Source organism: Curcuma longa, chromosome 11, assembly GCF_044706935.1.
Source record: "Curcuma longa cultivar G26 ecotype Majalengka, Jawa Barat chromosome 11, ITB_CL_G26_1.1, whole genome shotgun sequence".
Taxonomy (NCBI): Eukaryota; Viridiplantae; Streptophyta; class Magnoliopsida; order Zingiberales; family Zingiberaceae; genus Curcuma; species Curcuma longa.
The window spans coordinates 18,898,238-18,909,007 of record NC_133871.1 but is presented as its reverse complement, the minus strand read 5'-3'; the positions used below and the strand labels follow the sequence as shown (position 1 = coordinate 18,909,007).

The 10,770-nt window shown below is 41.3% G+C and overlaps 2 protein-coding genes and 1 pseudogene across 2 annotated transcripts; 2 read left to right on the top strand and 1 right to left on the bottom strand.

Moving 5' to 3' along the window:
- The first annotated feature begins 1,115 nt into the window (after positions 1 to 1,115).
- On the top strand, positions 1,116 to 2,015 carry LOC141838988 (ethylene-responsive transcription factor ERF039-like). Its single transcript, XM_074726627.1, has one exon. The coding sequence runs from the start codon at positions 1,124 to 1,126 to the stop codon at positions 1,787 to 1,789; it is 666 nt and encodes a 221-aa protein (XP_074582728.1). The 5' UTR covers positions 1,116 to 1,123; the 3' UTR covers positions 1,790 to 2,015.
- A 2,747-nt stretch (positions 2,016 to 4,762) lies between these two features.
- LOC141840110 (putative pectinesterase 68) lies at positions 4,763 to 6,327 on the bottom strand. The gene is made up of 5 exons (XM_074728009.1): positions 6,050 to 6,327; positions 5,772 to 5,961; positions 5,331 to 5,537; positions 5,001 to 5,239; positions 4,763 to 4,919 (listed from the first exon to the last, which is right to left on the bottom strand). The coding sequence occupies exons 1-5, from the start codon at positions 6,325 to 6,327 to the stop codon at positions 4,763 to 4,765; spliced, it is 1,071 nt and encodes a 356-aa protein (XP_074584110.1).
- Positions 6,328 to 7,496: 1,169 nt separating this feature from the next.
- Positions 7,497 to 9,515, top strand: LOC141837278 (cell division cycle protein 48 homolog; annotated as a pseudogene).
- The last annotated feature ends 1,255 nt before the right edge of the window (positions 9,516 to 10,770 follow it).

Genomic DNA, 10,770 nt, shown 5'->3' with positions numbered 1-10,770 from the left:
GATCATTGATTGACAATTAATCAAGTAGTTTAAATTCAATATAACGAGTTTTGTTAGGTAGCCAATTAACCGTAATAAATGTAGTCGTCGTCAAGTGACTCAGCCATACCCCCATCAAGTTTAAAATTGGTGGGCCTAAATCCTAATCCCATGCTGAACCGGCAAGTCCATATAAGTCCGATATCATAATTTTTTTTAAAAATTCAGTATATTTATTTATTTATTTATTTATAGATGAGTCTTTCAAAGTGGACTTTTGGAATTCTTTAGTTTACTTCCGTGTGCTAAACAGTAAGAAATTAACTCCTAGGGTACTATTTCGCATGAGTTAACTTAATTATAATATATAGCAGCATGTTTGAGTAGCAATTTCCATGTCTTATAGAATGGCCAATGAAAACGATAGAGAATCTTGAACCAGTAGTTTGTCACCAATTAGTCATTTGCCACTAATCATAAAAACAATCTCGCCAATCATGCAAAAATTAGTGCCATAGTCATGATGATATCATATTTTGGTCATCATCCAACATTTATGTGATTCTCGTTTTTCTTTAACAAAGTTGGTAAATAGATGGAGTCATATTCGATATGTCGATCAGGTATTTAGTCATGAGGGGATTAATAATATGTATATATCTTTATTTTGATTAGGCAAAATTTTTAAAGTATATGTATAAAGAAAGATATTCTAACCTATATTACTCGTTTTGACATTATACTAGATAAGTTGACATTCAATGGGAATCTAACCGACTGGTCAAAATTGGTCCATGGTATATTCTACTTGTAGGGTAGGGTAGGGGTGTTAATAGGCCACACTTACTGCCTAGGTTGATCCGGTCCGGTCTGAGCTTATTCAATTATCTTTTAGTTTTTTAAAGGGAAATAATAGTTTTTTAAAGGACTTTCGTAGTATTTTAATAACTTTTATGTAATCTTCCAATTTTAATTAGTTAATTATCTGTCTAACCACCAAATATTTTAATACTTTTTTTAAAAATAAAATAAAATAAAAAATTTTGCTTTAGCTCTAAATAATGTTAATAATAACCATCCGATTACTACTATTTAAGGCAGTAGTTTGCAATCCCCTTCATCCGATTTCTCAAGCTTCTTTTCTATGGAAGTAGAACTGCTTCCTCCGGTCATCCATGAGAGCGAAGCCTTCTCCTCCTCCCCATCCATGAAAACATCTTGTGGCCCCAATGCCTCACAGTCCTCCTCCAATCCCGTCGAGAACGGATCTAAGAAGCTGGAGCGCTGCGGCAACGCCGCCGCCACCGCCGGAGAAACCAAGAAGCGGAGCAAGGAGAGGAAGCACACGCTGTACCACGGCGTGCGGATGAGGAACTGGGGCAAGTGGGTGTCGGAGATCCGCGAACCGCGCAAGAAGTCGCGGATTTGGCTCGGGACGTTCCCCACCGCCGAGATGGCCGCCCGCGCCCACGATGTAGCCGCGATGACCGTCAAGGGCCAGGCCGCCCACCTCAACTTCCCCGAACTCGCCGCCTCCCTCCCCCGCCCCGCCACCGCCGCACCCAAGGACATCCGGGCCGCCGCAGCACTCGCCGCCTCCTTCTCGCGGTCGCCGCCGGATCCGCAGTCCCCGCCGACCCCATCGACCGAAAACGCCGACGAGGAGACGGTGTTCGACCTTCCGGATCTGCTCCTTGACCTAAGAGAAGGCTTCTCCCGCTCTTCCTCGATCGGGGTGGAGTTCCCAATCGAGGAGCCATTCTTTTGGGAGTGCTACTTAAGCTCAAGCCTTGCATCCGAGAAACCCTAATTCTTTACCGCTCGTGGTTCGAAACGATCGACCGGAAGCCGCCCACAACTGGATCTCTGCATCGAATTGTACAAAGACCAAATCTTCTTCCTCAGCTTTAACCCGCAACAATTAACGCGATTCAAAGACAACAAAACTGAAGCTTTCCAATCGATGATGCGAATAGGTAAGCTATGAAATCGTCTGTAGACTGTAAAAATAAATAAATAAATAAATAAATCTTGAATTGGAGCCGCTTTATTCTCCGAGCAGGGTGGCGACAAAAGCACTGGCAACGCGAACACTATAAGAATCTTTTAGCATTAGCATTAGCATTAGCAATAATGTGTTCCTTCCTCCTTCCTTCCTTCCTTCCTTCAGTGGATGTGCATGGCGTTAATGGAGCTCAAGCAAGGCACTTTAATCAGTGCTTTTAAATTGTATCCCACAATCTCACATGTTTTTATTTATTTTTATTTTATTATTTTTATAATATATATATATATAGTACCCCGGCCGATTTTGTTTTTCTAGTTGTTTTTGAGTGACGATGTATGAAATTGAGTTTCAAACTTAACAACACCTTGCTAATATGTCTTCACTTCGAAACCTCAACCCTTTTGCTTCAGTTAACCTTTCTGCCACGAAAGCATGCAATTGTTCTCTTGATTTCCTTTTGTGCTAGCTGATTCAGTTGATCATCTTTAATGATCGACCTAACTGTTCCAGTCGATTAGACTCAACTAACCCTTTCACTTCATTAACAATTTAATTTGCCTGACTCAATAACACAAAATTGATTTTGGCTGCACCACACTAGATCAACTTGCGTGGACCAATTACACCTATTGATTCGTGTGGACCAACTGCACCTACCGGTTCGTGTGGACCGCACCTATATATCTAATATAATTAACTCTGTCGTCTAGTTCAGTTGATTTGGTTGGAACAATTAAATGAGCTATTTAAAAGATATAATATCTGTATATATATATATTTCTAAAATAGAAATAAATAATTTCAATTTATTGGATTGACTTGTTGAACATATAAAACAACTTGAAATTCAAATAATTAAGACGGCCAACTTGTCCACAGAAAATTCAAATACTTTTCTGATCCATTTACTTTCTTCTTCTTAAATTCATAATGAATAAAACATTGGATTATGGTCCACACCTCACCAAATAGTAGTAACATACTACAAATTAAAATATTAATGAATAGCCATACGATATTAATTAATTAATTATTTGGAGTATACTGTGCACTTGCTTACAAATCATGTTAAGTGTCCATCGACAAGACTCGATCGAGAGTCGTACGCCCAAATACATTATTGAGGTCACGAGATGGAACAAACCATCCATCCAAAGAGCCACAGCCACTCATGCTCAATCGTGTCTCTTAATTATAAAATTTTGAGTGTAGCTTTCAGATTTAATGTGACTCAACCAATTAGGACTGACAATATATATATATTTGTCACTATTCATTAACTCAACTCCACCTTATATATGGTCCTTATCCAGTGGGGAACGTTATTATATATATATATTACCATCAACTTGCATAGTGGAATAAGTGAGGAAAATTTGTCTTTTGAGGGCATTTTGCAACAGTGTTTTACTTTTGGCACAGGAATAAGGAATGACGAGAAGAGGAGTACTAGGATATACACAGTGCTGCAACTTCACGTACGATGAACGTAGTTTTCATGTTGATGAATGTTAGAAATTTTCACTTGAGAAGTTCGCTGGCGGTGTGAGTTGTTCACATGCATGTTTTTTCTTAAATATTCAACATTAATGCGTGCTCAATTATTATTGCAGATATTTTTCTCACTCACGAAGTCATAAGCAAACAAAAGAAAGCAATAATTTTTCCTCGCCAGAAGGCAGATTTGATCGTATATAAAAGAGAACCACTCCATCTTTAGTGACACTGTTCAATTCGTGATCTTTTTCTGTACATTGCTTTGTTTGCTTTCCAAATGCCAAATGCCAGAGGGCTACGTCCCAGTATCAGAAACATCAAAAATTTGGTTGGTCACAGATTAAATAATTCACCATATATATATATATATATATATATATATATATATATATCAGCAGCTATAATTAAGGTCATAAATTTTAATGAGAAGGAAATTTTATTTTATTTTCATAGGTTATCTATTTTCATTTCGCCCTTTGAATGGTTTTGCATCATGATACAAGGGAGGGAGTTTAATGCAAGCAAAACAATTTCTTATAAATTCTGGAGCAGTAGATGAGAATTGGGGGAGGAAGATATATATGAATTGTGAACAAAATTGCAATTAGACTCCATACAAGTTCATTTCTACTTATTACATGCAGGTAAAACATTATATAAAACAAATAAACTTAGATATTAATAAACTCTATCTTCAAGCAAAAATTGTTTATAAACTTGTTTAAGGCTAGATTATGATTTTATTTTATGATTTTTTGTTTTTTAAATATGCATGTATGTATCTAAGTTATATTTGTAATATTATTTTTGATGTCTTACAAAGTTAAGTGTTAAATTAATTATCTGTCATATATATGTTAAAAATTTATGGTTTATTTGTTTATTGGACTAATAAATAAATTAAAGGACAATCATATGGTACTGGTTAGTCGAGCTCAATAAAAACTTAGATTAGAGCCCAATGGCTTTTTTAATAAACAAGCTGGATAAGCTAATTAAATAACAATTTGCAAGACTTTCAAACACTAGATATATATATTCATTTGGAATTCTGAGTAATTAGGTAGCAACAGTTTTGAATCACATGAGGTAATTAGTTCCTTAATGGACAGTCACATGCAATCCACCGAATAAGTTAAAACTTATTGCAGCAATTCTTAAAGAAACAATTAATTAATCAATGCTTGCACCTTCTATTAATTCCTGTACGTAATCAATCTTATGGCACGTAAATGAATTAACTAATTAACGAACACATTGTTTAATTTTTTGAATCTCTCAGGGATCCGAGGGCTCGAGCCAGTGTCTTCCATTCACAAAGCTCTGGGCGATGAACGGCCGAGCCGTCTCGTAGTCCAGCTCTCTCGCCCACGAAACCCCTCGAACCGCCGCCGAACCCGGTCCGTAGCATCTGTACACCCCGAAAAACGCCGTCCTGCATGCGGATCGACAACAGTGTGAGAATTCTATGGCGACGAAGGATCGGATGAATTCTTCGATTGATTTAATTGATTACTTGTTCTTGTTGCTGTTGTCGTCCCAGTCGTCCCAGCCGCCGGGCACCACCACGTCGTCGAAGTAGGTGTAGGCGAAGACGATGCGCGAGTACCGCCCCATTGCCCGCCCCACGTACAGCTTCCCCGTCCCCGTCACCCGGCAGTTCACGAACGAGAACCCTGTCCGCTCGCACGGGCTGTTCCTATCCTGCGCTGCGATCGACCCGAATCGGTTTGCGATCGAGTGGATCTGGCAATTCTGCAGTTCAAACTATATATTCAGTAAAACGATATACATTTCGCATTTTCTTTTCAATTATCCGTCGATTTTATCATGTATAGGTCACCACCTTGTACATGGACCGGCCGTTGCCGAAGATGAAGTCGATGGAGCCCTCGATGTAACAGTCCTTGAAGTAGTGCCGGCCAGCGTCGTCGCACAGCGTGTCCTGAGCCCCGTAGAAGCCGCACCCGAAGAAATACGCTTTGTCGCCGGAGATGCGGAACGCCGCCGCTTGCCACCCTTCCATTCCGGGCATCGGCGCTGGCGCTGTATTCTGCATTCAATTCGACCAATTCCACCCACACCCAGGTATTCGCCACGTCAGCAATTCCACTATGCATTTAATGCTATCCGATCGATAAATTGTGTACGAATTAACCGATATATCGAATTCAAGAAAAAACCTGGGGAGCCAGCGTTTTTTCTTCGCCGTCGGATCGGATGAGATCGTGACGTAGAATGAGCAGAGAGAAGCCATCGATGTAATAAAACTTACTGAATCAATTACCTTGAAGCTGATGTTTCTAGCTCGGAAATAACTAGCAAAAACCGTTACGGAGGCGGTGTTGTAAGTCCGCAGCTGTTGGCCGTTGGGGCCTCGGTCGCTCGCGCGGTCGTGCCACTCGATCACCGTCACGTCGCGGCCGGCGCCGTGGAACGTGATGTACGGCTTCGTCGCCGGCACGGTCACCTTCTCTCTGAATTACCCTTTGATAATTAATTTGAGCCATGCACTATTTAATTTGTAAATTAAATTTCCCAAGCGTTATTCAATTGTATGCTTACATGTAGCAGCCGGCGTGGATGTGGATCACAATCCGCTTGGTATTGTTCTCTGGGACGGAGTCCACCGCCTCCTGCACCGACAGGAAGTCGCCGGAGCCGTTGGCGTCCACCACGATCGTCTGCTGGCTCGTCGGCTTGAACCAGTTCCTGTGCCCCTGCGGCCTCGTCGCGTTGGCCTCGCACGCTTCATGACTAACTCGATCACCGTTATAACTCCCCTGAACCAGACAAAACATCGTTAAGCCAAGGTATAGAAAGACCATACCGAGAGCTTCCATGGCCGCAACAAATATATGATGATCAAGAAAGAAGAGAAAGAGGAGAAGGAAGCCAATAAGAACTACGAATATTGCATGGCCTCCAAATCTGTATATGTACTAGTAATTAGATTGTCAGTCCAACGGTTGTAAGGTGCAACAAGACGATCGAGTGGGACTGGCCAACGAGCAGAGACAACAACATGCAGACCACAATAGATGAGATATCCAGGCGTGGAATAATGCATGGGAACTTTTCAACTTAATTAATTTATTTGTGTATAATAATTACGTGCATCGAAAGGAAGACAATGTCTGCAACGGTCATATGTAGTAGGGTTTGAGCGAGGGTGATGGAGGAGCCAAAAAGCAGCATGGCGTTTAGCGTTTTCTAACAGAGCATGGAAGAGATAGATTGTCAGATAGGAGAAGGAAGGAACGTTGGGGGAAGAGCTTGGGAATGACAGTTGGAGGAAAGAGAACGAATGATGTGATGCAACGGTCAGATTGGGTTCATGCATGCACGTGGAGGCTGCACAGGTGGACAAACGGAGGTTCACGGGTTGACATGTAGCGCAAACAAAGCTAGTCGTGCGTGGTACGAAGCCTAGAAAGGCTCGTGCAGGACTGGAGCAGGAAGCGCCAAGCAGATGATGTTTATGGTTCACGGTGGACGAGTATAGTCGGAAACGGTACCTTCGTGGAAAACTTGCCGGCCGTGCTCAGCCTCGACGACATACCGATCAGTCCGGCACAAAATACGCTGGCAATATCTGTATATATACAATAAGACGATGGATTTGAAATTGATCGAGTTCTGTCAGATTCGATTCTGTAACAATTAATGACTTAGACGAGTGAAATCTCCTAAGATTGCGATTCTTTTTTGAGGGTTTGTTGTCGTTATTGCCGGTGATGTTTTGTTAGAAAATTTGAATTCTATGTCCCTCGCTTAAAATTGTCTGCTGAAGCTGTGGTAGCCCTGTCATGATTGGTATTAATGGTCATCATCATTCTTTCAGGCTGAGAAACGATCATTATGTATAATTATGTTGGATCTGTGCTGTGGACAGTTGAAAATTACCTCACCGCATTATATGTTGAACGTTGATATCTTCAAGAATCAAGATATATGAATAATCTCATGTCTTTTTTCCCCCTGATTTTCGTGTTCTTAGCTCGTGACTTCGATGCATGACAGGTTGGCTGGTTTTGTTTCTACCGAGAAGAAGATAGCGCCCAATCGTTTGATTGTCCGTGAGTCGACCAATGACGACAATTCGGTTGTTTCACTGCATCCAGTGACGATGCAGAAGTTGCATCTTTTTAGTGGCGATACTATACTCCTCAAGGTGCCAAAACTTTGTTTCTTGTGCTTTTGACTATTTCTGATTCACGTAACTCAGCCCAGCTCTAAGGTTTTTAGCCGTTGGGAAATTAGGTTTTCTTGTGATCGTCAAGTTTTGTGATGAATTGGGATTGCACTATTGGTTGCATCTTTTTGGTGATGAAACTGATCCAACAGAATATTGTATTGTTGCTCCGGGCACAGAGATATTCTGTGAGGAAGAATCTGTAAAAAGGGAAGATCAAGACAGACTTGATTAGGTGGGTTATGACGATGTTGGAGGAGTTAGGAAACAAATGGCTCAGATAAGAGAGCTAGTGGAACTTCCCCTTGGGCATCCTCAATTGGTCAATTACATTGGCGTCAAGCCACCAAAGGCTATTTTTTTTATATGGACCGCCTGGTTCAGGGAAGACGCTGGTAGCTAGAGCAGATGCAAATGAAACAGGCGTCTTCTTCTTCTGCATCAATGGTCCAGAGATATTGTCAAAGCTAGCTGGTGAGAGGGAGAGCAATCTGAGGGAAGCTTTTCAGGAAGCAGAGAAAAATGCTCCATCAATAATTTTATTGATGAAATCGATTCCATTGCTTCCAAGAGAGGAAAAAAACCCATGGGGCAATCGAAAGGTGCTTAGTGTCTCAACTGTTGACACTAATGGATGGGTTGAAATCTCGTGCTCATGTAATTGTCATTGGGGCTACTAAGAACATGAATCTCTCTGATGATGCATGCAACCATTGCCCAATGGGTGGCAGTAAATATTGATGTAATGTAGTTTGATTTATGTAATGCAGTTTGATTTTGGAAAGAATTGCTAAGGACACTCATGGTCATGTAGGTGCTGAAGCTCTGTGCACTGAAGCTGCTCTTCAGTTTATCTGTGAGAAGATGGACATAATTGATCTAGAGGATGAATTCATTAACGCTGAGATTTTCAACTCTATGGCTAGCTGTTACAAACGAACGTTTTAAGACTGCTTTGGAGACGAGAAACCCATCTGCCCTTAACTTCCAGTTGGCGACTTGTGTTACCTGTCATAAGTCATGGTTTATTTCTTTCTAAAGCAAAATAAATAGCCTACAAATTCATCGTTTCTTCAATTAATGATGTGTTTGAACTTGGACTAGAATTTTGGAGTAAGTGTTTTACATTGTCCAACTGTCCTTGAGACATGCTGCTGATAGTTTGGCGGGTTTTGATCAGGTTGTTGAAGTACCAAATGTCAGCTGGGATGATATCGATGGGCTGGAGAATGTGCAAGAGGTAGTTTGATGTATACTTTTGATATCGGTTTGCTATCGTTGCTCTTACCTTTGAGTTCGGAATCAGCTGCTGACACAGAGGTGGATGGCATGAACGCCGACAAGACGGCCGTATTCATTATCGGGACAGGCCTGACTGGCATCATAGATCCTGCTCTGCTTAGGCCGGCAGAACGGATTTTTTTTAAGAACCATAATTGCTAATGATCTTCCAATTGATCAATTGTGATAACTTTGATCTAAATACTAGAAAATTAGCATTGTTATTTTTGCATCATTTCCTTATTTACGTGATGCTGACATCCTGCACATTCAAGTAGAACTTCCATCTTATTGCTATTTTTGTATCATTTACATAAGTTCGATCGTTCTCGATCGTAATGATGTTTTGTAGAGGAAGATGAGACCGATGAGACAGCAGAGATCAAAGCCGTTTATTTTTCGTAACTTAGTGATTCTGAAACTCGCAAGTACCAGGCATTTGCGCAGGCAGCGTCCTTCGAAGAATTCCGTGCAAGCGTCCACTGCAGATATGCAGGATCAAACCCCTTTGCTGCAATGGCTGATGCAGCTGATGATGACGATTTATATAATTAACCTAGGCGATTAGCAACTGTCACTGTAAAAACACTATGTGGTATCATGTTCACTTTCCTCCTTCAGCTTTGACCTCGAGAGAACTACTTCATTGGGATGTGATGGTCCGTAGAAGATTTTGAATGAGAGGCTTGCTCACCGGTCATTTGAAGTATTTAATTTGCTTAATTCATACAAAGAGGATGGAAGCAAAGACAATGTAACGAAAGCACTAGAGTGAATCAAACTTTGAATCTTTTTTATTGTAGACATACTAGGCGTGAGCCAATTGAAGTTCATGTCTGTGGTGGCAGGAGTTCAGAACTGAAAGCTCTAGGACCTCAGAGCGAGAAGCTTGACGTGCTCGATCGAAGTAGTGCTCGCCTATGTAAGCTGGGATATGATTTGGAATAAGTCACATTTAACATTGAATGTCCAATTGCATCAGCATCACGATGTTTCTGGATGTGCACTCACAGTAAACACAGAGTCCGATTGCGGTCGCCTTGGTTGAATCGTTGTATTTATAGCCGTCAAGTTGGATTAGGCCCGCCGGGTTGGCCCGCCCCGCCAAGAAATTTAGGTGGGTTGGGTTGAAATTTTATCAACCCATTTTAAGATGGGTTGAGGTGGGTTGGCCCGCCTAGGCCCGCGACCCGCGTGGGTTGGCCCGCGGCGGGCTTGGGTTGGCCCGCGGGTTGAGAAAGTTTATATATTTATTATAAATTTTAAAATTAAAATATAAAACTTAATGAATTAGTGGGTTTCATCTATTTAAAATACAATTTAAACTTAAAAATTATAATTCAAACTTAAAACTTTCAACTTAATCAATTTAAATTATACTTTAAACTTAAAATTTTAAATATTTTAAATATTTTTTTATTTTTTAACAGGCCCGCGGGTTGGCCCGCCTAACCCGCGGCCCGCCTTGAGTTGGGTTGGGTTGGAGATTTCCCAACCCGCCAAATTAGTGGGTTAGCCCGCCCCGCCCCGCCATATGATGGGCCGGCCATGGGTTAGCCCGTCCCGCCATGGGTTGGCCCGTTTGACAGATCTAGTTGTATTAGATGATATAGGGACGCTTATGTGCCATCCTGACCAGGTACACAGAACAAACCCTAGTTACGGGCAAGTGAATACTTTTTTTTGGTAAACCTCCTGCCACTCGTTATTGTTTGTTATTCCTCTCAAGTAGACCTAACAGACGGTTCTCGAGAAAGCAACTTGAGTTCCACTAACACATGCCGTTTGTTTCCATGACTTCGTCTCATTG

Excerpts from the sequence above, each read along its gene's own strand:
- LOC141840110 (XM_074728009.1), bottom strand. The coding sequence starts at position 6,327 with ATGGAAGCTCTCGGTATGGTCTTTCTATACCTTGGCTTAACGATGTTT. Across the intron at positions 5,962-6,049 it reads ATCCACGCCGGCTGCTACAT|AGAGAAGGTGACCGTGCCGG; the intron begins GTAAGCATACAA and ends AGGGTAATTCAG. Across the intron at positions 5,538-5,771 it reads CTAGAAACATCAGCTTCAAG|AATACAGCGCCAGCGCCGAT; the intron begins GTAATTGATTCA and ends AATTGAATGCAG.
- LOC141838988 (XM_074726627.1), top strand. The coding sequence starts at position 1,124 with ATGGAAGTAGAACTGCTTCCTCCGGTCATCCATGAGAGCGAAGCCTTC.